Source organism: Mus musculus, chromosome 12 (assembly GCF_000001635.26).
Source record: "Mus musculus strain C57BL/6J chromosome 12, GRCm38.p6 C57BL/6J".
Lineage (NCBI taxonomy): Eukaryota > Metazoa > Chordata > Mammalia > Rodentia > Muridae > Mus > Mus musculus.
In genome coordinates this window covers 83,268,646-83,294,832 of record NC_000078.6, presented here as the reverse complement: position 1 = coordinate 83,294,832, position 26,187 = coordinate 83,268,646, and the positions used below count along the sequence as shown (strand labels likewise).

The window sequence follows — 26,187 nt, the reverse complement described above, 5'->3', positions numbered from 1 at the left end:
AAGCACTCTGTGCTGTGTAGGGTCAATGAGGTAAGTCCTGTTAACATTCCCATTTCTTCTCTGAAGCAATAGAGGCACTGAACAGTTCTCTGTCTTGCCCAGGGTTTCTGCAGGCAGAATGGTGGCGCTTACACTGACCGCCCTTAGTCCCTGCATTGTTACACCTCTTTTGTGTCCATGAGCCATGTGGTTACAGTGGTATGGGTCTGAGGGTAGGAAGTATTTTTTAAGGGGAAGCCTGGCTCTGGTGTAGACAACTGGGGACCATTGCCCCGGAGTATGAGAGAGTGACCAAAGAAGTTGCTGACATTTTCCTTCTCTTTGCTTATCTAGTCTGTGGCAAGCGCTACAAGAACCGGCCAGGACTCAGCTACCACTACGCTCATACTCACCTGGCCAGCGAGGAGGGAGACGAAGCCCAAGACCAGGAGACCCGATCCCCACCCAACCACAGAAATGAGAACCACAGACGTGAGTTTCCACTTGTAAGGTTAGGGTGTGAGGGCTGGGGCAGGTAGTGTGGGAGACCAGACCATCTTCTTATTTCCACTCTGGCATCTGGCAGTAAAAAAAAAAAATCTATGATGGGTTCCAGCGGTCTGCAGTAAGCTGACCCCTAAGTTCAGCCTGCAACCACACCTATGGCTGAGCTGAGCCGCCAGCTAAGAGTAAGCAAGTCAGAATGCACGTGGTCAGCCTTGTTCCAGAGAGAGGTGGGCTGACTCATGAGTGTCCAGCAGAAGGGGAGTGTCCTCACTGGGCCACCGTCAAAGGCTAGACCTGTCCACCTTTTTCCTTGGCTTCAGAAGGTCTGCTCACAGTGGTTGAGACTGACTGATGTCTGTTGATGGGTTTCTATGGTTTTCCTGAATGGATCACTACTTAGCTCTTGATGGATATGTCACTTGGAATGGCATTTGGCTCTGAAGACTCAAAGTGACCCTGCAGATCTGTGTGTCTATTCTTTCTCTCCTTCCTCAATTTCTAGTTATGAATTAGGAATCAAAGTGGAACTTAGGGTTTACCACTCGACCGGTTCTCCTACCATCTATTATGGTTGCTGGGATGCCAGAAACCTCAAAGCAGGATGTGGCCATGGAATCTGCTAAGCTTGCTTCAAGATCTGGGTCTTACTGAGATCGCTGGAGGGAAGGGCATTCATGGATGGATGGTGTGGGCTTTGCTTTCTTTATGCAGTTTGTTGGTACATATTCTTTTAATTTTTTTAAGATATAGTTTTATTATTTCATGTATATGAACATTTTGCCTGCATGCATGTGTGTGCTCACTACATGCATGGACAGTGCCTACTGATGTCAGAAAAGAGTGTGTTGGATCTCCTGGGACCAAAGTGACAGATGATGGTTGAGCCACCATGTAGGAATTGAACCTGGGTCCTCTGAAAGAGCATTAAGTGCTCTCAACCACTGATCCACCTCTCTAATCCCTGGGGTGTGTGTGTGTGTGTGTGTGTGTGTGTATTAAAGTGAACCAAGAATCTGACTTTTAAAAGTACCCAGACTCTAAATTTAAAGTTGACTCCTATGTGGTTGACTTTGTCAGCTTAACTGACTGACTCCAGATGGGTACTGTCACTAAGTATTTGAAATCACGGACACACCCTTGTCCAAGACCTTTGTTTGGATTTGTGTGTGCTTCTTGGTCTACACCCCATGTTCACTGGTAGTGCTGACTTCTTTATTAGTGTGCTATGGTCAACACAGTCAAATAGCTCAGACCTGGAGTCTTAAAGTACAGAAATTAGTTTTTTCATAGTTCTGGGGGATTGAAAACCCAAGGTTGTTTTCCTGAACTCCTTCCTCTCCTTGGCTTGCAGATTACTGTCCTGTGACACCTCTGCCCTTTCTGTGCACATATGCTCTGGGGTCTTGTAATTTTGTTGATTTTTTTTGGGGGGGGGGGTCGATGCAACCTCTTCTTATAATGTTAACCAGGCAAACTGGATAGGACTTACCCTAGTAGTCTCTCTCTCTCTCTCTCTCTCTCTCTCTCTCTCTCTCTCTCTCTCTCCCTCCCTCCCTCCCTCCCTCCCTCCCTCCCTCCCTCCCTCTCTCCCCGTGCCTCTGTCACACTTGCATGTGCTCTCAGTTGGTTTTCACCTTATTTTTTGAGACCAAGTCTCTCACTGAATGTAAAAGTCACTGATTTGGTGACCCTGGCTGTGGAGAGTGCCAGAGGTCACCTGTGTCTGCCTCCCGAGCTCTGGGATTACAGATGTGTGTAACTATTTCCATCTTTTTGCATAGGTTCTGGGGGGGTGTCTACACTCAGGTTGTCACATCCACTTTACCAGCTGTGCTGTCTCCCCAGCTTCAATGGTCTCATTTTACCTTTACTTTGTTTATGTGTATGTGTGTGTGTGTGTGTGTGTGTGTGTGTGTGTGTGTATGAGGAAGGCGTGTGCACATGAGTGGAGTGCATGTAGAGACCAGAAGAGGGTGTCAGATCCCTGAAGCTGGAGTTACAGGTGGTTGAGTCGCCCTATGTAGGCTCTTATCAGAATGGGGCACTCCCTAACCACTGAGCCACCTCTCCAGCACTTTAATTACTTTCTGTCTCTATCTCCACTAGAACCAAATGCCAAAGTACTAGAGGTTAAGCTGCAATATTTGGAGTTGGGGAAAACACATCCCGTGACATTAATTTGTTTCCAACTTCGAGGGTTCAAGCTTTTAATGTGACAGACCCTTGTTTTCTCACCTCCTGGTGCCATCTGGGCAGAATCTGGAAAGCAGGGCTGGAGGAGGAGGAGGATGGCTCCGCTCTTTCTGCACCAGATCCTGAGTCTCTATGACACCCAGCTCTCTGCCTGCCCTTTGGGAGAGCTTTCCTTTTCCATCAGGGAAGAAAGCCTATCGGTACTGAGGCGGCTGGCAGTCTCTCTCCCCCCCACACCCCCCCCCCCCCACACACACACACCAGGAAGAGGCTGTAAATGATCTTTGGTTTTAGGTGTTATCTGGAAAGCGGAGATTAGTGACTCGTCTTCTCTCCAAAGTGTCTCTTAGCCTTCTTTCTCACTCCTGCAGTGCCTGCCTATCTCTTGCATTTCTTCAAGAGCTGGCCGCTCATTCCTGTGTACAGGCATCCTGTTTTATACTGTTCATATGGCTTTTCCTTTGTGTTGTATTTGTCCCGGTTCTCCTGTAAAGTCCTATAGCCAGCAGTGTTTGTGCACACGCGTGCACATATGTGTATGTACATGTGCAAAGCTTTGGCAGCAGCAGTAAGTAGAAGGTGGCAGTCCCCTTCCTGGCTGTTCCTGAGGTCCCCTCTGGGTTGGCTTCTGTGGCCAGCACTGATCTTCTTTGTTCTTTCAATCAGGATCTTTAATACAAAATTATCAGCAGGTGTCTGCATCCTCCTTAGGTGTCCCTGGGTAACCCCATGGGCTTGCTTAGTGTACTGGCTAGTTTTGTGTCAACATGACACAGCTGGAGTTATCACAAAGAAAGGAGTTTCAGTTGAGGAAATGCCTCCATGAGATCCAGTTGTAAGGCAGTTTCTCAATTAGTGATCAAGGGGGAAAGGCCCCTTGTGGGTGGGACCATCTCTGGGCTGGTAGTCTTGGGTTCAGTAAGAGAGCAGGCTTAGCAAGCCAGGGGAAGCAAGCCAGTAAGGAACATCCCTCCATGGCCTCTGCATCAGCTCCTGCTTCCTACCTGCTTGAGTTCCAGTCCTGACTTCCTTTGATGATGAAAAGCAGTATGGAAATGTAAGCCAAATAAACCCTTTCCTTCCCAATTTGCTTCTTGGTCATGATGTTTTGTGCAGGAATAGAAACCCTGACTAAGACAAATTGTTACCAGCAGTGGGGTATTCCTGTGATAACCTGACCATGTTTTGGGGAGGACTGTGGAAGGACTTTGGAACTTTGGGCCAGAAGATCCATTCGGTGTTAAGAACTCTGTGGGTTGTTTTGTAGGAGCTTGGAAGATAATGTTGAGAACAGTGCAGAAAGTGGAGGCCTGGCTTGTGAAATTTCAGAGGGAAAATTAAAGACTCTTTTCAGGGCCATTGCTATTTAGAGTTTGATTATTCTGTGGTTCTGGTTAGCTGGGGCTGAAAAATCAGCTGTGATTAACAAGATACCAGAACTACTAAAGCAAAACCTTTGCATTACTGGGACTATTGATGCTGGTTAGCTGGAGCTAAGAAATTAGCGGTGATTAAGAAGAGACCAGCATCATTGAGGTGACATCTTCTGTGAAGTGTTTTTTGAGAGCACAGAGGCTGTGTTCCAGAGATAGTCAAGGTTATACCTTGTGCTGTGGCTGTACTGGTAATGTGTAAGGTCACCCAGGTGGTACTGGTTTTGAAGGCATGAAGGGGTCATGCAGAGCAGCTGAAGCTCAGCACAGTGAGAGGCCATAGAAGGCCATTGGTGAAGGTGTAGCCTCAGCTGCAATTAATGTCCCAGGACAGAAGGGGTCATGTAAAGAAGTTGAGGTTTGGCACCATGAAGAGAGCCTATGAGAGGCTGTTGGTGAAGCATAGTTACAGTGAAGACAGCAGTGTTTGGAGATGCCAGTGCCATGAAATGACCCCCTAGAACAGCAGCAGCAGTGGAGTACAGGCAGCTGGAGCCTAGAAGACAAGATGTGTGCTACCAAAGGTATGGCTGGAGAAGTGACCCAAACCCTTGGAGGAGCCCAGAAGATCATGAGTTGGATCCCAGACATTGGACAGTTGGAGTTTAATTTTTGCTTTTGATTGTGACTGTGCCCTGATGTTTTTCCCTCTTGAAGGAAGAAACTATTTTAGTGGAGCCCACAGTTAAGAGACTTTTAATTGTAAAAAGACTTTGGGTTTTAAAAGAGATGGATATTTTAAGGAGATTGAAAATTTAAGAATATGTAAAGACTGTGGGACTTTTAAAGTTATTTAGATCTTGGGGATGAATAAGAATGTAAGGGTTGAGGCTTACCAGTGATGTGTTTGTGTGTCAAGTTGACAAGTGGTCAATTGTACTGGCTAGTTTTGTGTCAACATGACACAGCTGGAGTTATCACAGAGAAAGCTTCAGTTGACGAAATGCCTCCATGAGATCCAACTGTAAGGCATTTTCTCAATTAGTGATCAAGGGGGAAAGGCCCCTTGTGGGTGGGACCATCTCTGGGCTGGTAGTCTTGGGTTCAGTAAGAGAGCAGGCTTAGCAAGCCAGGGGAAGCAAGCCAGTAAGGAACATCCCTCCATGGCCTCTGCATCAGCTCCTGCTTCCTACCTGCTTGAGTTCCAGTCCTGACTTCCTTTGATGATGAAAAGCAGTATGGAAATGTAAGCCAAATAAACCCTTTCCTTCCCAATTTGCTTCTTGGTCATGATGTTTTGTGCAGGAATAGAAACCCTGACTAAGACAAATTGTTACCAGCAGTGGGGTATTATTCCTGTGATAACCTGACCATGTTTTGGGGAGGACTGTGGAAGGACTTTGGAACTTTGGGCCAGAAGATCCATTCGGTGTTAAGAACTCTGTGGGTTGTTTTGTAGGAGCTTGGAAGATAATGTTGAGAACAGTGCAGAAAGTGGAGGCCTGGCTTGTGAAATTTCAGAGGGAAAATTAAAGACTCTTTTCAGGGCCATTGCTATTTAGAGTTTGATTATTCTGTGGTTCTGGTTAGCTGGGGCTGAAAAATCAGCTGTGATTAACAAGATACCAGAACTACTAAAGCAAAACCTTTGCATTACTGGGACTATTGATGCTGGTTAGCTGGAGCTAAGAAATTAGCGGTGATTAAGAAGAGACCAGCATCATTGAGGTGACATCTTCTGTGAAGTGTTTTTTGAGAGCACAGAGGCTGTGTTCCAGAGATAGTCAAGGTTATACCTTGTGCTGTGGCTGTACTGGTAATGTGTAAGGTCACCCAGGTGGTACTGGTTTTGAAGGCATGAAGGGGTCATGCAGAGCAGCTGAAGCTCAGCACAGTGAGAGGCCATAGAAGGCCATTGGTGAAGGTGTAGCCTCAGCTGCAATTAATGTCCCAGGACAGAAGGGGTCATGTAAAGAAGTTGAGGTTTGGCACCATGAAGAGAGCCTATGAGAGGCTGTTGGTGAAGCATAGTTACAGTGAAGACAGCAGTGTTTGGAGATGCCAGTGCCATGAAATGACCCCCTAGAACAGCAGCAGCAGTGGAGTACAGGCAGCTGGAGCCTAGAAGACAAGATGTGTGCTACCAAAGGTATGGCTGGAGAAGTGACCCAAACCCTTGGAGGAGCCCAGAAGATCATGAGTTGGATCCCAGACATTGGACAGTTGGAGTTTAATTTTTGCTTTTGATTGTGACTGTGCCCTGATGTTTTTCCCTCTTGAAGGAAGAAACTATTTTAGTGGAGCCCACAGTTAAGAGACTTTTAATTGTAAAAAGACTTTGGGTTTTAAAAGAGATGGATATTTTAAGGAGATTGAAAATTTAAGAATATGTAAAGACTGTGGGACTTTTAAAGTTATTTAGATCTTGGGGATGAATAAGAATGTAAGGGTTGAGGCTTACCAGTGATGTGTTTGTGTGTCAAGTTGACAAGTGGTCAATTGTACTGGCTAGTTTTGTGTCAACATGACACAGCTGGAGTTATCACAGAGAAAGCTTCAGTTGACGAAATGCCTCCATGAGATCCAACTGTAAGGCATTTTCTCAATTAGTGATCAAGGGGGAAAGGCCCCTTGTGGGTGGGACCATCTCTGGGCTGGTAGTCTTGGGTTTTATAAGAAAGCAAGCTGAGCAAGCCAGGGGAGGCAAGTCAGTAAGTAACATCCCTCCATGGCCTCTGCATCAGCTCCTGCTTCCTGACCTGCTTGAGTTCCAGTCCTGACTTCCTTTGGTGATGAACAGCAGTATGGAAGTGTAAGCCAAATAAACCCTTTCCTCCCCAACTTGCTTCTTGGTCATGATGTTTTGTGCAGGAATAGAAACCCTGACTAAGACACTTAGTGAAGAAACTGTGCCTTTTCTTTTCCAATATAGAGACATGTTCCATGCTTATCTCTATCCATCTGTGGGCTTATGGGTAAGCGACACACTCCAGTTCATCTTTGTCTGCTTTCCTCTCTCACCCTGCTGCTGAGACACCAGCGTCTCACAAAGCATCACACGACACTGACCAAAGAAGAACAGCCATATCTGGGCTCAACTAGGTCCTCCTCATATAAAGACGGTTCCAGAATCCTCAGAAACACCCTTTATTTTACTTGATTTTTTTTTTTTTTTTGGTGGTGTCTTCTCACAACTTCACCCCTGAGAACTCCAAGACCAGCCCTAATTTCATGCACAGGGAAGTGTATGCAAGCAGACAAGTTCTTGGTGTCTGGAGAAGCCATCTTCCCCTAGGCCCAGTTTCTCTGAACAAACCCAGTGACAGCTGCTCGCCCTGGCTTCTGTGGGCCACACACATACCACTGATTTGCTCGCTGCTCCAAATGTGCGCTCTGTTTCCTCCCACAGGCCCCTGGTGAGCAGGCCCCCACCATTCTCCTGTAAGCACTAATTGCTGGCATCATTAATACCCAGTTATTAGTCGCTCTCACTGTTTGGGGCTTGGAGTGGGCTCCCATCCATACTGCCCCTCAGTGCCACTGGGGCTGCATGGTGAACTGAACGTGACAGCTCAGCAAGCCTTCGGAGGGCTCAGCGCAGCCCCCCAGCCAGGCTCCCAGACCGAGGGAGGGAGGTAGGAGAGCTTAACCCTGGAGGCTGATGCCACCCCCTGAGAAGGTCTGATGCTGGCAGTGCATTAGTAGAGCCTCAGGGTGACCCAAGCTGGTGTCATCAGAAAAAGAGCCCCACAGATACAGGAGTGTGCAGAGCCACAGGCCACTGGGTCACACCGCCCACAGCCATAGGGCATAGTGACTTTTTGACTTTGATACTGGTGCTGTCGCTTGCTCCACCCCTTCACCTGTGTCCTCAGCAGAGCCCATGGCCCATCCCCATCCCTGCCACTCCTTAACTGAAAGGGTCCAGTGGCCAGCCACTGGCCTTCTTATCCCCAGCCCTTGCTGCCCTGACATGCCAGCTCAGCAGTTAGCTGTCACCCCTGCAGTCCCCCTGCCTCCACCCCCTGCCTCCCACTCCAGAGGATTGATCTCGCCTCTGTTCCTCCCCCACTCTCATTTTTCTCCTGAGTCTTCATTTCCGCGTTCCTTTCCTCCTTTCCTGTATGTTTGCCGCCTTTGCTCTGTGCCTGAGGCTCTCCGCCTCCATGGCAGATGAGGAGCTGGGAATGCTGGGAGCTCAGACCGTCCCCCTGAGGAGAGATGGCATTTCTGACGGGGCTTCTTCCTTTGGGCTGCTGCCCTTCTCCCCAGATGAGGCTGGGTTTTAATTTTTTCCCTTTGTTTCTCCTGCCACCTTCATCTTTACCTATAGCTATGGGCACACCTGAATAGAAGGGGAGGAGTCAGGACTTCGAGCATATCTCTCAGAGGCTCTTTGTTGTGACTCTTTCAGAGCAACTTTAGTTTGCAGGATTAAGGTTCAAAAATCTCAACAACCCAGGTCCACAATTTCAAAAATCTTTTAAAAATCCTTTTAGTTTTCTCTGCACAATTGGAATCTACTATAGACACTATTTTTAGGATACTTTTTGGGGGTAGGAATGAGATCAAAGTCTTGGATTTAAGCATAAAAAAACAGTGTAAGTATCCGGGCAGTGGTGGCACACACCTTTAATCTCAGCACTCAGGAGGCAGAGGCAGGTGGATTTCTGAGTTCGAGGCCAGCCTGGTCTACAGAGTGAGTTCCGGGACAGCCAGGGCTACACAGAGAAACCCTGTCTCGAAAAACAACAACAACAAAACTGTAAATAAATCAGTGCTGTTCATTAATTCAGTCCATCCATCAGTAGCATGCAGTCATCCACCAATCCATCCATCCATCCATCCATCCATCTATCCATCTGCCCACCTACCCACTCATGCATCCACCCACCCACTCATGCATACACCACCTAAGCCACCCACTCATGCAGCCACCCACCCACTCATGCATCTCTTCATCCCCAAGTCTGGTGCCTATGTAGTGAATGTTGCCTAAGGACTAAGACTGAGAGGCAGAGGGGTGCAGGAGTCAGCCTTATCTTTGAGGAGCTCACAGACTCAGGTGGGAGTGTGCAGTGGGTCATGGATGAAGGATGAGCTTGCCTGAGGCTCAGAGTCACTGTGTGTACTCCACGTTGTGAGGCAGGGGTGCTCTTGGTGGAAGGCTGGCCTTGCCTATTGACTCACTAGACATAGACATTCTCGGGCTCCACCAGCAGAGAGTCCAAGGGTAGGAACCAGCATGAAGGGTATTCTGGTATGTGCGAAAGCTTAAGGACCACTGCCCTGTGAGGTTTTGGAACAGTTCACTAAGGAGGTTATGTTCAGGTCTTGGAAAGCAAGGAAGAGTATTGAGGAGGGAGAAGACCTCCCAGGTTTCAAAATAAATACATATGGATGAAGGGAAAGAGGCCGTGATGGCATGGTATATTCATACAGTCGATAGCAGCCGGGTCTCATGGTGGTATTGAAGTTAGGACTGAATGAGACAGGACACCACATTGGAAACACCTTCACTGCAGAGTTTTTATTCTATGGGAACTATCAGAGGCATTCCTTGAAGGAAAGAGAGGCTTTATTTAAAAATTTTTTTTATTTAATAGCATAAATAAATATATGCTTTCAAGCTAAACTTGGAGTTCTTAAGAGGGAATTGATTTAATACTGTTCTATAAAATTCGTCTTGTTTTTCAGGCCCATGTAATTGAGGTTGGGATGTCCTAGGTTCCTAGAGGTCAGACTCCTGTGCAGGGTCACATGTTGGTTCATAGTTAAGCTTCCTTTTCTATCGTTCTTAAGAGGAAAATGCCCAGAGCCAGTGCCGCTGTTGAGGGCAGGGCGTACTTTGTAGAACTGTAAGGGGAAAGCCGAATTGATTAAGGGTAATGCCCGCTGATTAGATAATCTGGAAATTAGTCTGATAATGTGCAAATTATCTAAGAGCAGTGCATGATGTCATTGCCACACTGCTGGGAAAAGTCTAGCAGATGTTTGTCTTCTGGCATGCTTGCTCTCTGTCCTAGACCCAGGGGCAGCTAGCACAGGTCTCGGGAGGTGAAGCACCTCTTAGAAATGTGCTTGGAAATCTTGGGTATCTCTGAAAGGTGTGTGAAAAAGCAGGAAAAAAAACACCCCATCTAGCCCACTACCTAGTGAGTGTGGTACTGGTATGTGAGGCTTGGTTACAGGGGAGACAAGGCAGAGTCAGATTCACAGGTCTTCCCGGGAGGTCACCCACTTCTCCCCCTCTTGCTCTCCCAAACAGCAACTTTGAAAACTAGTAATAGGTGCTCTTACAATGAGTTAGGATCTAAGTGGTTTGCAGGCCACAAAGAGAGAAATTTGAGGGGTTGCTCAGTCCGTGGAGAGGTAGGCACCTGGAGGCAATTTCTCAGCTCTGTGGCTGAGTGGATAGTGATGCGTTGGAAGTGACTGGTCCAGGGTGTGATCGACCTTGTTACCCTGCTCCCCACTGCTCTATGGATGTGGGTCTGCTACTGACACCTCCCTCCCCTTAGTTGCCTCATCTGTAACAGGGAAGCACCCACCCTGGCCTTGTGGACTTGCTGTGTGTTTTCGATGAGGCAAAAGGGTATGGGATTGGCACTAAGCCTGCTCATCGTGAGTGGTCATGTCCCATCCCTGTCCTATTTGGACCAGCAGAGCATGTCTGTGACCACAGATGGCTAATCTGGGTCAGGGACTCCATTTGAGGCAGCGTGTGGGGCCTGTTCTAACACTGATGCTAACTGCCCCTGAGGACTCGTGGGTATCCATGGAAATTATCAGAGCTACCTGACCCCAGCATATCCTTTGCTAAATCTTAGACATGGCACTGATTCTTTTGTCCAAGAGAACCCAAGTATCTATGAAACCCTTGCTTTATGTGTACTCACTTGTGGGGATATATATAACCAGGCCTCCCTTTGGGACAACATATGGTCATTGTCCTGGGAGAACCTCTCAGGTAACCAGGAATAGGATAGATGCATGAAACCTGGGGAGAGAAAGAAGTGGCCTGGACTCCAGCCAAGGGTGCCCTCTCCTATTCACAGAGCCATTTTCCCAGGGCTGACTATCCACATGCTGACTCTGTCTGAGCTTCTCCGATTTCTCGCACACTTCTGCCATAATTGCATAGAATGTTCAGGATTGAGGAGTTCTACAGGCTGACCAGTACTGGTGACAGCCATAGCATTCGCTCTAGCATATCTCGAGTGTCACAGGCGCAGTGTTCAGACCGCTATTCTCAGCTCATCCATTCGTTCCAATAACCCTATAAGGCAGGTGCTGTCTTGCCCAGAGGCACACGAGGACCAGGTGACATTCCTGTGGATGTGGCATGAACGTGGCTTCGTGAGTTTATCTCTGTTTCTTGGGAAAGCTTATTTATTTAGGGCTTTGATTTTCCTCCCGTTTCACTAGGAATGAAGTGGTTTTGCACGCAGGCGAGGCGAGAGGGAAGGGAATGATGGAAAATCTATTAGGTGCCTGGCAGTTTTCACACATCATCTCATGTAATGCTCACAAGTCCAAGTGGCATGTGTGAGAATTCTCATTTTACAGGAGGAAAAAATGGAGGCTCAGAGAGGTCTGAGTAACTTATCTCAATGTACTCAGCAAGCTGGAAGGCTGAGCTGTGCTTAGACACCATTCAGCTCTGTCAGGACGCTGGGATCCCAAGAGATGAGGCCCAGGCCCAGGCTCCTGGGTCTTCTCATGAAGCTACTGCCGACGTCCCTCTTAGCCTGTTAGCTTGCTGTCAATTGCATCTTATTACACAGTGGTTTTTCAGGAGAGACGAATGCATTGACAGACCGTGTCTTTGTTAGCTTCGGCTGCCTATTAGTTTGTGCCTTAGTTAGGTTCCTATTGTAGTGATAAAACACCATGCCAAAAGGAACCTAGGGAGGAGATGGTTTATTTAACCTTACATTTTTAGTTAACGGTCCATTGATGAGGGAAATCAACGCAAGAACTCAGGCAGGGCAGGAACCCAGAGGCAGGAACTGAAGCAGAGGCCATGAAGGAGTGGCTTGTTCCGTTTGGCTTGCTCATCCTTCTTTCTTATAATGCCCAGGACCAACAGCCCAGGGGTGGCACTGCCCGCAGTGATCTAGGCCTTCCCATATCAATCAACAATTAAGAATATGCACCAAAGGCTTGCCCACGGGCCAATCTGGAGGAAGCGTTTTTCTCAATTTAGATCCCCTCTTCCAAAATTACTCTATTTGTGTCAATTAGACACAAAAACTACCCAGCATAGTTTGCTTTCTGTTAATGCAGTGAAACACTAAAACCAACTTGGGGAAGAAAGGGTTTATTTTAGTTTGCAAGTTCAAGACCATCCTCAAGGATGGTGCCAAGGCAGGAACGCAAGGAAACACTTGAAGCAGAAGTTGAAGCAGAGACTATGGAGGAATGCTGCTTACTCGCTTGTGCCCTCTGACTTGCTTGGCAACCTTTCTTGTATAATCCACATATTCCTGTCTAGGGATGGTACAGTCAAAGAAATGCCTTATAGGTATGCCCACAGGTCAATCTCATGGAGGCAATTTCTCAACTAAGGGTTCCTCTTTTCTCAGATGCCAAACTGACAATCAAGATGAACCACCAAAGACTGCCATGCCCAAATTCTAGGCTGAGTGGCTTAAACAGCAGAATTGACTTCTCACCATTCTAGAGATAGAAGTCCAAGATGGAGATGACAGCAGAGTTGGTGGTGTCCTGTTAGGATGTCATCCTTGGCATAGGTCAGCCACCCTCTTGCTGTTCTCATACAACCTTTCCTCTACGTGTACAGACAGAGAGAAAGACAACTCTCTGGTCTCTTATCCCTAGTCCCATCATGTTGGCTCCATTCTCACAGCCTCACCAAACCTATTTACCTTCTAAAGACCCCGGTTTCAAATGACATCACATTGGGCATAGGGCTTCACCATAAGCTCTGGGGGACGTGGGGACACACCTGGATCCACCCCAGACACATTTAGTTCCTAAAGCTCTTTGATGACTTGTTGGTATTTGTGATGGTCTTATGGACCTCACCCTTCACCTTACAAAGTCTCAATGAGTCTGTAATCTATAAGCAAGTATTAGTATAGTAAAAAAAAAAATTCAATATCATACTAGCTAGTGATTTTCCTGAAACATTTCTCACACCATTTTTAAACTTTTTTTTTAAATGCTTTATGCCCATCATGACAATTTTAGATTGCATCTTTGGCTGTTATTTTTATCAACCCTCATATCAGATGATCCTGAAAAATATATACATGCCTGCCTCCTTCCTCCATCTCCTAGTCACCACTGGCTTCTGCACGTGTCACTACAATGCTCTATTCCTGTCCTCCAGCCCTCTTCTTGCCTTGTATGGCTTATTCTCCACAGGGCTGCCAGATTGATCTTTTTACATTTTTATTTATTATTTTTATGTGCATTGGTGTTTTGTCTGCATGTGTGTCTGTGAGGGTGTCAGATTCCCTGGAATTGTTGTGAGCTGCTGTGTGGGTGCTGGGAATTGAACCCAGTCCTCCGGAAGAGCAGTTAGTGCTCTTAACCACTGAGCCATCTCTCCAGCCTTCCCCAGAATGTTCTTGTAAAGGGAAAAGGAGATCACAGCATACTTTGCTCGCATGTGTGCACAGTCTGAACTTCTCATACAAGGCCCTCACTCTGGCTTCTTATAGTGTGGTAAGAAATACCAGCACCACCTGAGACCATGGTGACTGGCTCAACCAGATCCCTCAGGAAACTCCTGGTCATAGGCCAACCTTGAAGGTTGGCTATCTTACTGGCCCTCTTACTGAGGAGCTCATAAGAGATGAGTTTACAGGCCCTTCCCTAGCTCTTTGGATTCCAATTTGAATTTTAAAGAACTCCCAAAGTGATTTTCACTTGTTTTATAATTTTACTTTCTTTGTACATGGGGGTGGCACATGTCAAAGCATGTACGTGTGGAGGTCAGAGGATAATTTGTGGGGGTGAGTTCTCTTTTTCCACCATGTGGGTCCTAGAGTTCAAATTCAGGTTTCAGGTTTGGTGATAGATACCTTTACCTACTGAGCCCTTTGTCAACCTCCCCAGGTGACTTTCATTACAGAATTTGAGAAGCCCTGCTTTATAAAATCATGCTCTGTATATAGGTCTTGATACACACACACACTGCTAGACTTTTGGACTTGGGTTTCCCAAAGTCATGAATGTATGTTGTGGGAAGGTGTATTTGATGGGCTAGCCAAGATAGTTATTAATGTTGCCTTGGAAAGTTGCTTTGCTTGCTTGCACCTCAGGTATTGTCTATGTAAAATCATAACATTGGTGATGCTGCCTTACAGCTATGATGAAGACATAGCAAGTTAAGTCACTAGAAAGCACCATGTCAGCAGAAAATGTGTGTGGCATAAGGCGGTAGAGCTGCATCTTGTCCCATGAGAGCTCTGTGTGCTATTTTAGATCTGAAATGTTCCTTCAAGGCCCATGTGTTGAAGGCCTAGTCCTCAGCCCACAGGGCTTTTGAGGAATGATCAAATCTTTAGAGGAGGGTAGACATAGTGGGAGGAAGGGAGGTCATTGTGTCTGTGGGGGTATGCCTTTAAAGGGGATATTGTGACCCTTGCTACCTCCTGTCTCATTTTGCTTCCTGGCCACCACAGGTTGAATAGGTCTTCTCCATCATAGCCCCCTCTCCCAACCATAATGAATGAACTCCAGGCTAAAGTAACCAGCAGTGAGACCTGGGATCCTCCTGCATCAGGTCAGCTTTTCCCATTAGTGCTGGCCTCTCCATGCTTGTACATAGCTGTTTTACCCACTGTGCCATCTCCCCTAGCCCTCTACTTTGTGTTTTGATGGAGGATCTCTCTCTGTCCCGGAACTCTTGGATTAGGCTGGGCTGGCCGGCTAGTGAGCCCCACAGATCTACCCATGTTTGTCTCCCCAGTGCTGGGATTACAAATATGCATCTCCACATCTGGGCTATTTGATGTGGGATCTGGGAGTCATAAGTCAGGCCCTCATGCTCATTGACTGAGCTGTTTCCCCTGCCCCGATGTTCCTCAGTCCTCTGTTGTATGCGGCAAACACCTCTGGCTCCCATCACCTGCCTCCTTCCCTGCCCTCTGGGTGTATCATCTTACTTGAGACACTGTGCTTTGCTGCCTACTGGTCTCCTAGTCTCTTGGTCTCTCCCTAATCCCTAGGTCTGAAGCATGGGGCTCAGCCTTTTCTTTTTCTTTAAATACTCTATTTTTAGTCAGTTGGACACAGACAAGATGAGTTCTTTTGCAGACCGAGTTCAGAGGTGGTGGTGGTGGGGAGATCATCCTGGCCTGGCAAATCTCCCCCACGAAAAGGCTTCAGCTACTATGCGACTATGCGTGTGTGCTTTCACTAAGTGTTTATTATCAGCTTGGTGACAATCTTATGTGCCAGGTGCTAGGAGCACAGAGAAGAAAGACAGTGCTCCTGCCCTCAGGGAGCTCCTGGCTAATTGGTAGAGAGCCGCAAACATGAAAGAATGAAAGCTGGCATCCCTTTGGGTTGGGATAAATTCTCCCTCCTGCCTTTTCTTCTACCCGAGTCTAATCCTCAGGCAATAGACATAAAAGGACATTAAATAGTCCTCTAACACATTGCTTGCTCCAGACAGGTGTGTGCAGTGGTTCTTAGGGACTTCTCTGTGTGCCGAGGCTGCCTCAGAGATGCCATCCCTCCAACCCTGCCTTTTACTCCTCAGCACCTTGTGTCCAGCTTCCCTGTGGCGTGTGCTGCCTTGCAGCTCACTTTGTCTCCTGTTGTCCTTGACGAGCCAGAGTGTGGCAATTTATCACGCTCGTCCATAAACTTGAAGACTTATTAAATCAGCCCCGACCCTTCCCTTCTCCAGACAGACTGATCTCAGTGCTATATGATTGTTCTATGCTGGCATCCCATCTCTCCCCAGCCTTACCCTCCACTCGCGCTAGGGGAAGAGGACTCTTGGTGGCCCAACAGTCCTGTGGTGAGTGGACCTTGGTGTCCATTTCCTAGAGGAGTGCCTGGATCTTGTCTTTCTGCATCCAGGGTGAAAGGCATTGTTTGCCTTCTTCCTGGAGCCTAGAAGCAGGGCCTGGTTGCTGCGAGGTGGCCACAGAGCAGCCTGAATGGAATCCCAACACTTTTATTCCTTGGATCTGTGGGATTTATTTTTTCATCAATTCTGGGGAAGCAGTGAGAAAGGTGGCAGGCTTTGGGGATAATTTATATGAGTAAACACGTAAGGAGTCGGGTGAGCGCAGGCATGAGAATTAAGGCCATTTATCGAGGCTTTGATGCTCAGCTTGCCCTCTGGTCCAGCCTTCCCCATAGTCTTGATCACACCACTTTTAACCCTCTCCTGGCTCTGTTCCACACTGGGCTGCTTCTGTCTCTGCCCAGCTGCCTTCCCTTCCCTGTCTGCTACTTGCTTCTCTGCCCCTCCCGCAGACCTCATTAAAGGCTGGGAGAAGGTAGTGGATGTGGCATTGGCCTCCAGCTGAGGCCTGCTCACTGATTCTGAAGGGAAGGCACATTGGCTTACACGCTCCCTCCTCACCCTCCCTATCTCCAAAGCTGCTTCCTCCGGCCTGTCTTGCCCACTGTGTCTTCTATGGCCAGCCTAGGGCGGCCTTTCTGCACGTTCTCTCTCCCACTCTCCTTTTCTTTACTCTGTCTTCTAAAGATGAGCCGCACAGCCAAGTGGTAGCAGGCTAACATGCTTTACACTTGAGAGATGGAGTAATAACAGGTGGCAAGAGCAGAGGCTGCTGGAGCCCAGGATTCCGGTTGCCATGGAAACATGACAGACCTGTAGAGGGACACAGGAAGTGTCAGCCATGGAGGGTGGTGGGGAAACAAGCCAGAGGGGTTAGGAGAGGCACATCTTTTCCTGGAGGGCTCTGCTTATGGCTCCCCATTTTTCCCCAGGTACTATACACCCCATCCAAGCAGGCTCTGGACAAACAGCTGCAGGATGGGGGCTGGAGCTCAAGCGAGCTTAGTGGACACTGACCGTGTCCTCGTGCTTGCGCCCAGCAGGTCCTGGCAGGCAGCCTGAGCATCTGCTCAGAATGGGAAGCCATGCCTTTGTGCATATGCCAGGAAGAAGCATCAACTTCTGGCCTGCTTCCTCTTTCCCCAGGACACCTGGGATCTGGTTCTCATCTCTCCAGGAAAGAGGTGACTGATGGTGGCCTGAAGGTCCCACCAGTCACTGTGTTCATGAGTGACAGGTAGCATTGCAGCTGGGATGGCATTAACAGGAGGGAAAGAAGCCCTGTCATGGATTTGGGGCTTTGTTTTCCATAGATAGAAAATGATATTTAACCATTAGGTCCTGTAGCATATGAATAATGTCTTCTAGCATGCTTGCTCTCACTGCTCTGAGCGTGGTGGCTTAGACCCTCGGGACTTTGTTCACCTCATCTTTCAATCTGTACTTCCCACTGGCCCCTAAGAACTGGTGAAGTAGCATATGCTGGAAATGTCAGATAGACACTTGTTTCTCTTCCTTTGTTTTGCTTTGAATTATTTGAGCACCTCCCTCGCTTCCAATCTCCCCCTTGCATCTACTCATGACCTTTGCTCCCCATCTCTATTTGTTTTTTTTCCCCCTTTGGGGTTTTCTTGAATTATCTCCCCTAGGTAAATTTCAGAACTCTCTGAGCTCACCTTCTTTCCTTGGCAGCTTACCTGTAATCTCTTCTATGATCTCAGTCATGAACGTCAATCCACAGTAAACCAAATTCATCCTTGTGGACACTGCCATCAAGACATTGCCAGGGTCTTTGTCCTTCCCGCTGTCTTATTCTACAAAGTGAGACTCAATTTCCCATGTGCAGAAGTAGAAACTATTTAAATGCTACTTGCAAGGTCTGGGCAAGCCCCTTATTTATAGTTAAATCCCTTTATAGCAATCTCATGTATGGTGCCCAGAAATTGCTTGTGACTAGGTCAGGCCTTAGGCCAGTGTAGGCATAGTGTGAGCTATGACTTAATGCTCTTCACCATGAGTCTCTAGGGTTCTCCAGAGAGGCTTCACAGACTCACCCAGGATAGATGTAAGTTCAAAAGGAATCTCTGCTTTTATCAGGCCAATTGAAATAATTTCTATCATCTTGAGCTTTACAATTAAAATATTGGGTGAGTCAAATAGACTCAAAAGAGATTTATGAAATGCTTGCTGTACGCACTATGGCCAGAAAGTGTTTATTTCCAGACCTCCTAGGAGGTTGAGAAGTATGAATTTCTGGGTGTATAGGCACCTGGGGATGAAACCCATCTTCTCTTTTTATAACTGAGACCTTAATCTTTTTGCATTTTGGTTACCTCATCTTCTAAACAACTCCTACTTCACATAGGTGCTGTAGGAACCAACACAACAATGTACACCTGGCATCCAGCAGATAGATCTAGCCTCTGCATAGCTGTGTAGTCGATATCTGTTTCTCTTCCTTCTCAGCAAGCTATTGAGTCACAGGGAGGCTAAGTGGGTAGATATGACCTGGTATCACTTCTCAAGAGGTAATGAGTTCTGGTGTTAGGCTTTTTGGAGCGGTTGTGTTAGCCAGGCTTTCGTTGCTCTGGTGAATACCTCAGGGAAATAATCCAAAGGAGGGAAGATTTATTTTGGTTCAACATTTCAGAGGTTTCAATAAAAAAAGCTGTTAGGTTCTGTGTTTGTAGGGTTATGATGAGGCAAGGCCTTATGGCAGAGGGGGCATAGCGGAGCAGAGCAACCTACTTCAGATGGTCAGGAAGGTGCCAGGGCCGACTGACCCATTTTCTCCATTAATGCTCTACCTCTACAGTTCCATGACCTCCCAAAAACCTATTTGAATTTTGACATATCATTGGAGCAGATCATTGGTTAGGTTAGAACCTGTATGGTCCAGTCACTCCCTTGAAAGTTCTACCTTGGAAAACCGCTGCCTTGGAAACCCAAGTCTTTCAAACACATACTGTTTCATATCAAATGATAGTAATTGTGTGTATTAGTCTTCTAGCAATTCAGGACCTCCAGCCACCCACTCTTGCCTATTATGGGAGCTGTTTGTGAGTCCATCTGTTTGGATATAGACTGTCTCTTTGAGGAGTCACGAAATAAACCAAAAGCAATGAGAGATTGCTCGGTCATCAGGTGCCATGCTCTAGATGCAGGAGGATAATCCCACATGCATTGTATGATACCCACTTAGACCTTTGTCACCTTTTAAAGCCATTCATAGCTGAGTGTGGTGGTGCATGCCTTTAATCCCAGCACTTGGGAGGTAGAGGCAGGCAGATTTCTGAGTTTGAGGCCAGCCTGGCCTACAGAGTGAGTTCCAGGACATCCAGGGCTATATAGAGAAACCCTGTCTCGAACCCCCCCCCAAAAAAAAAGCCAAGGGGAAAGCCATTCATCCCACAATTTGTTGGTCACCATTTCCAGTCCACAAGCCAGTATTGCAGGTGGCCCAGCAGTGATTCTATCTGAAGGAATGGATCATTGTGTGTGACTATATGAGACAGGTGTGCACGTTTACCAAGATACAGAATAGTAATACAAACATAGTATGACTGGTCATTGCTGGTTAGGAGTAGGGAGGGTCCATAGGCACACTTGTGCTCTCCAGCCAATCTTGAATATCAAAAAGCATAAAGAGAACCAATGTACACGCTATTAGCCCATGTCTTGTCATTTTATTGGGATGGAAGGATGCTTTGAGCCTATTGCTGCAAGAAGAGAGACCTCAACCAAAATTAAAACATTGCTCTTACTGCCCCCTCTCCCCTCCCCTGCCTCATGGTGCTCTATTGCTGAGCTATACCCCTCCCTCACTGTCTCTTTCTAAACTGGACCGTTGCTAAAGCAACACTATATATCCCTCACCTCCTCTCATCACAGTTGTACATACCGAGGTCTACCCTCCTCACTCCTCTATATGACATTTTATCTTTCTGTATATACAGGGACACTGCCTTAACATCATGTCATCAGAACCTTCTTTAAAACCATAATCCCACACATGCCAGAAAAGTGTTCTAATAATGAGCTATATACCCAGCCCTCTTATGATTATTTTAGTTTAAATTTTGAGAGAAGATACCATGAGTTGCCCAGGCTGGCTTTTGACTCCCCTTGGCAAGCCTTGAACTTGTGATTCTTCAGTCCCCACCTCCCAAGTATTTGGGTTGACAGGCCTGTATCACCAGGTCTGACTTGGAGGTCTTGATTCAACAGAATATTTTACCTATGGTCCCTTTGGTGAATACTGTAAAGAATAGTCTGGAAGTTATTAGTCTCTGTATTTTTCCCTTTTCATCTTTATATATCATCAGGGGATACAGTGAATTTAAGGCATTTATATATTTTTTTCGGTGGTGGAAGAATGTTGAGAACGGGGAAGAAATCTGATATTACAAGAAGTCTGTGTATGTATAGGAGAAAGCCTGGGACCTGGGGACTCTTTTTGGCATAGTGTGCATGGGATTTTTTTTTTTCCTTGTATGTGGGCAGTTACTCAGACGTAATTATCACTGCACACTTTGTATCTGGTTCACTCAGTTGTGAAACTTGGCATGTCACCTTAATATTATCCACCTCTTGTTTATGTTTACTACTTAATAGAGCTCAGTGTCCCTCTTGAAGAGGAAACCTTAAGCTTCTTTGCTTAAACATACTTAGATTTTTTTTTTCTCTAGAAAGTATTGAAAATGGAGAAGAGGGCAGTTGAAGAGAAAGGCAGAGAGGGCAGAGAGCACTTGGGCAAAGTATACCTCACAGGTAGATAGATGCACAGGCCTTGGGCAAGCATCCATAAAGCCACTCTGCTAGCTGTGGTGCAAAGAGGTTATGGAAGGCAAAGCCCATCCTCAAAAGGACCACAAAGGGTGGCCCATTCCTCTGCATCCCCAAGCAGAGGATTGTCTGCCTCCTTGAAGATAGGAATTAATGGCTTAGAAACTGATTAAACAAGTCAAATATCAACTGATAAACGGATTAACCCTCTGTAATGTAATTCCACTAGCTTTTGTCTTCCGCCTTCCCCAGGTAAGTTTTCTATTCCTGGAGGCAAAGAAAAAGGCATGGAGGAAGCGAAGGCCGGAGGGAATCCTATTAAAGGGGGGGGAATCCGTTTATCACTTACTGTCTGGCTGGTATTTCTGCTCACATATCTGCTTCCTCTTCACAGATTTGTACCCTATGGGACCCTGATTAACGTTAGCCAGTGAATAATGAAAGATAGCAGCAGACACTGAGGATGCTAAGGGGGAGGAGACCTTGTTGGTTAAGGCTGACTTCACAAACAGAGAGACTTTTCTTCTCAGTAGCAATCAGGGAGTGTGAATATCACTGAGAAATGTCTGCATCAGAAAGAGGGGAATAAGAAAATGGAAGCATTCTCCCACACGAGCAATCTGTCCATCTGTCCTAGGCTTTTCAACCAGCCCCTAGTAACTGGGAATGACTTTGGTCTCAAAGGCACATGTGCTATCACAGGGCTCTCTAGTCAAGGTCACACCTGAAGACCTTTCATTGCCTTTGTTTTGATGTTCAGCAGGGGTAGGTTATGGTGTTAGCGTGTTCAGTTACTTATGAAGATCTTATGTTCATTTGCTTACCACCGCATCCGTCTCTGATGTGAGACTGAGCTAAGTGCCCAGTCAGCCTGTGTCCAGTTCCAGTTCTGGGCATTTGAGGTCCTCAGATGAACTTATCCCAGTTGTTTTCCATGCCTGATGAGTCTGTACTTCTGAGAGTTGAGCGTGAGAACAGACACTTGTGTACACTCCGAGTCTCCAGCACGCTGCCTGGAAGCCACTAGGCACAGATACTGAATAAACACATCTTTCACAAAGGCTAGGCCTGAGTGTTGGCTGTTCTCTCCCTCTGGTTCCTCTTCACAATTTCCATCTGACATGTTGGAGTCTGTACAGGATTAACTAAGGTTTACCTGACTAATAGCTAATAACTCATACCATTTCTGAGTAGTTTATTTAGAGATGGAATTGGAGGGGCAATGATGTGTCTATAAAAACATTGAACTGGGAAAGGGTTCAAAGATGAGATTCTGAAGGACTTACAGGACAAATACCATTGGACCAAAAAAGATCAATAAAGCAAAAGCAAATATTAAATCCTAGCCCAATATTGCTGATATCACCAATATCAGTAGTCTATCCAAAGGTTGTAACAAACTCCACCTTTCTAAGCTTTCTGTTCTCCCCAGAAGAGACTCTGCTACACTCCAGTAGAAGAGCAGGCAACACCTAAGTCTAAAATTGGAATTATTTCTCAATGTTTCCACAGCCCAGAAAGGACCAGACGGGACAGTCATTCCTAATAACTACTGTGACTTCTGCTTGGGGGGCTCCAACATGAACAAGAAGAGTGGGAGGCCTGAAGAGCTGGTGTCCTGTGCAGACTGTGGACGCTCTGGTGAGTGTGGCCCCTTCCTGCATTGTGTACTGTAGACCTCTTCTCCCTGGATTGCTTTGTCATCTCTCAGTGGTTGGGGACAGAGGAGATCAGAAAAGTGATATGGCAATGACTTCAGTGGGAAAGGGGTTCTCAGGTTTTTTTTTTCTTGTTTTTCTTCTTTGGGTCTTAAGGACCAAAAACCATTCTCTGGGTCCCAGGGGAAAGGAAGAGGAGAAGGTCTGGCTTTTCTATGAGATGGACATAACATTGTATGCGCACTTGTGGTCCAAAGTATGGTAGAACAGAGATGCGTGGAGAACCCTAGGCAACATGCTATCGTGTACTAGATGATGACCATGCTAAAAAAAAAAAAAAAAATGGTGTTTGTTATGTGGAAATACCTAGGACAACCCCAGAGTATGGAAACAAAAGAAACAGAGAAGCAGCCACATCCTGAGTCGTGGGGGCTCTTGTCTACCAGCACAACCCTGCCTCCACCATTGGCTGCTCATGTCATATTTCCAAGTAGGACAGTGCAGAGCTATGTTTACATCAAGGAGGGCAGGCATCCTTGGGAGCAGCCTGCAGTTGACCTTGCCTACTCTTTTCATCTTCAATCTATCCAAAGACTAAAGTATCAGAAAGAGATGTCTTATTCCTTCATTCTTAGAATGAGTTAGCGTCTTGGCTGTGGATTGGATTTCAGTTGTAGATAAATCATTATTTTTGCCCGATCATGGTCGGTTGGTACACTAACCCCCACCCCCAATCTTTTTCTACGTCGTAATTAGACCAAAGCACAAGGCAGGGAGCTTACTGCAGATACAATCTTCCCTTTTACCAGCTCCTTGCTGCAGACACTTTGGCTGGATGGTTGGGGCTAGCTTGGGAGGTCATCTCATCTTAAACCTTTTGATCCAGTGTTATTTTCAGCCCCAGTCCCAAGGGAAGGACTGAGGTGACCTCATCTTAGTTTTCTGCAGTGACTCAGTTCTGCCTGGTGTGTCCTTAAGTCTTCCCTTTAGCTCTTATGTGTTTTGAAGCTAAGACTGTTTAGGGCTCTAGCTAGCCTTGAGTGGTAAACCAATAACTGGAAATGGACTTAGTGTCGATTGCCTAAGACCCTTTACATTGAATTCTCAAGGACCTTGCCAGGGAGTTCCTTTTGTGCAATTCTGTCAATTCAGTTATGGTCCAAGCGTGATGTGTAACATTGACCTTTTACTTGGAAGATATGACCCTGTGATAGACAGCTCTGGTTTTTAGATTCTTAAAAAGAAAATTAAACAAATGAACTTGAACCCAGTACTTTTTACTTGTTGTAAGATCAGGCAATCAAACGACATCAATTTTATCAGAAGCAAGACCCCTTGGTGGAGTGATACACCAAGCAGGGCCTTGTGGGTTGCTGTAGGCCTTGGTGGGTTAAAAGGAAGTTTTAGGGTCCTCATTGTAAGCTGCTGGAATTTCCCCCTTTTCTTTCCAAAAGAAAGATGAGGTACTTTAACTGATCTACAGATATCAGGAGTAGGATGTTATTTTTTTTTTTCCTTTTTACACAAAGCCTCTCTTCTTGCGACCTTGGCTCAGCATTTCTTCCCCTGGTTCTGTCTGCTCTGCGCTTCATGTATCATTTTGCAATGCCGTAGATATTCTCACTGTAATCGCTGGGAATGAATTTGGAGGGTCATAATTCAACACCTGACTCTAGTGTTCCTGGAATAGTTAAAACAGTTTATACAGGTGGCATTAGCCCATGGGGTGGGCTGCTGAGGCAGATGGGTAAATACATGTCCAGGGCCTCCTCAAGGTCCTTCCAGAGGATTGTATGAATTGATTTCCCCTGCTCAGCTTACCCACTGCCTCTGGGTCCTGGGAGAAAATGTCTTGTCTGACCCTTGCATGGAAGGGACCATCACTATGGTATTGGGTTCCAATAGAGTATGAAAAGAATTTAACTTTTATAGGTTTTAGGACACTGTATTCATTAGGGTTTTTAAAGCTCATTGTCACCTTTCAGTGTGTCTTGAGTTCATATGGACAGGGTGAACCCTTTGGAGTAGCTAAGACATGGACACATTTAGTGGCCATGGTGTGAGATTGCAAACATTTCCTGCAGGGTTAAAGGAAGCAGGGAGTTCTGAGCTACCAGCAGACTTAGCCAACTGCTCTTTGCTTTTGGTACACGTGAACTACATACATGGCGTCAGGGGGCAATGGGAAGAGCTGTCAAAGAATGGGATTAGAAGCGGGTCCAAATAAAAATAAAATGGACGAGGGCTTAACCACTTTGAATGGGTTATCTGACAGTAATACCTTGGTAAAGCTGACTGTCAAAGTGACGGACGAACATTGTTCAAACAAACACCAACTGAAACTACAAAGAAATGCCAGCAAGGCTTTAAAAGCGCCAAGTGAAAGCACTGTGTGGGGCAGGGCTGAGTGAGTGTGTGCCTTTGTACAAGCAAACCTAAGGAGGGATTGTGCGTGTATTTGGACACATGTATCATGGTCGGGATGAGGCCTTTTCTGGGAAGTGGAATCTTCCTGGAAATGTCTGCTTTGTCCTAAATCCCTGTCATCAGGTGATGTACCCGGTTAGTCCCCTTTGGTCTAACACTGGCTTATTATCTTGCTGTTAGGAATAACACTGTAATGACATAATGAGAATATTAATGATGCTGTCTGTTGCTTAACCCATGTGCTGATATATTCATCATACATGTCAGCTCATTTGGGAGGAGAAGGCAGGAAGGAGAAGGAGGCAGCGGCCGCAGCACGTACCACGGAGGACTTATTCGGTTCCACGTCAGAAAGTGACACCTCAACTTTCTACGGCTTTGATGAGGACGATTTGGAAGAGCCTCGCTCCTGTCGAGGACGCCGCAGTGGCCGGGGTTCACCCACAGCAGATAAAAAGGGCAGCTGCTGAGCACATGGGACAGACTGTGTGGCCAATTAGCCACCCCTCCCCCTGACTCTGGTCATTGTTCTAGTTCTGATATATATTTTTAAATGAAAGACAACTTGGGCATTTCCCTTAATCCTTGCCTTTTCCTTCTGCCTCCCACGTGTCCCTCCCTCTCCTAGCTTCCTTCTATTTTGGGTACAACAGAAGCACACACTACTGAGAACCAGGGAAGAGCAGGATGAGAGTCCTCTGGGGAGCCATGGCATCATGGCGGGCTCTTATGGACTCTTATCCCTAGAAGTAGGAGAAATTAAGAGGATTTTCTGTCACTGGGGGAGGGCATCTTTTTGATGTGAGCAGAGTTGATTTCCTGTTTTCAAGAGAAGAGGAACATGAGGTTTGAAAACAAATAACATTAACAATATTTATTTATAAATAACTATTATTAGATGCAGATGAGGAGAGAGAGAGAGAGAGAGAGAGAGAGAGAGAGAGGAGAGAGAGAGAGAGAATGGCCACTGGGTATGTGTGTGTGGAGAACTTCTTCAATGGGAGTTGGTGACTCCACAGAGCAGACTCCTCCCCATGTCTCCTCCACAACCTTTCCATCTTCCTGCTTGTGTGAAATGGCAACCATCCCAGAGAAGCCTGGGGCCAGTTACAGCTGGCCTCCTTCCAGCGCTGGCCCAGAGCAGCAGTGGCCGCTTCCCTCGGCCCCTTTTCTCTTCCCTTGTTGCTGGGTTTCCCTCACTTTCCTCCTGGCAAAGATCAGCTTCTGAAACACAGAACGGAATGTCAGC

The 26,187-nt window shown here is 46.6% G+C and overlaps 1 protein-coding gene and 1 pseudogene across 3 annotated transcripts in view; both read left to right on the top strand.

Annotated features, from left to right (window-relative positions):
* Positions 1-26,187, top strand: part of Dpf3 (D4, zinc and double PHD fingers, family 3) — a 273,986-nt gene that overhangs the window by 192,904 nt on the left and 54,895 nt on the right. For 2 of the 3 annotated variants that reach the window (NM_058212.2, NM_001267626.1), the window contains exons 7-9: positions 334-471; positions 22,366-22,494; positions 25,206-25,823. In NM_058212.2, coding sequence (NP_478119.1) covers positions 334-471; positions 22,366-22,494; positions 25,206-25,408 — 470 coding nt within the window. In that variant the 3' untranslated portion in view covers positions 25,409-25,823. Of the gene's footprint in view, positions 1-333; positions 472-22,365; positions 22,495-25,205; positions 25,824-26,187 lie in introns of those variants that run through there. The other variant, NM_001267625.1, reaches the window with a different exon arrangement.
* Positions 333-25,405, top strand: Gm18872 (predicted gene, 18872; annotated as a pseudogene).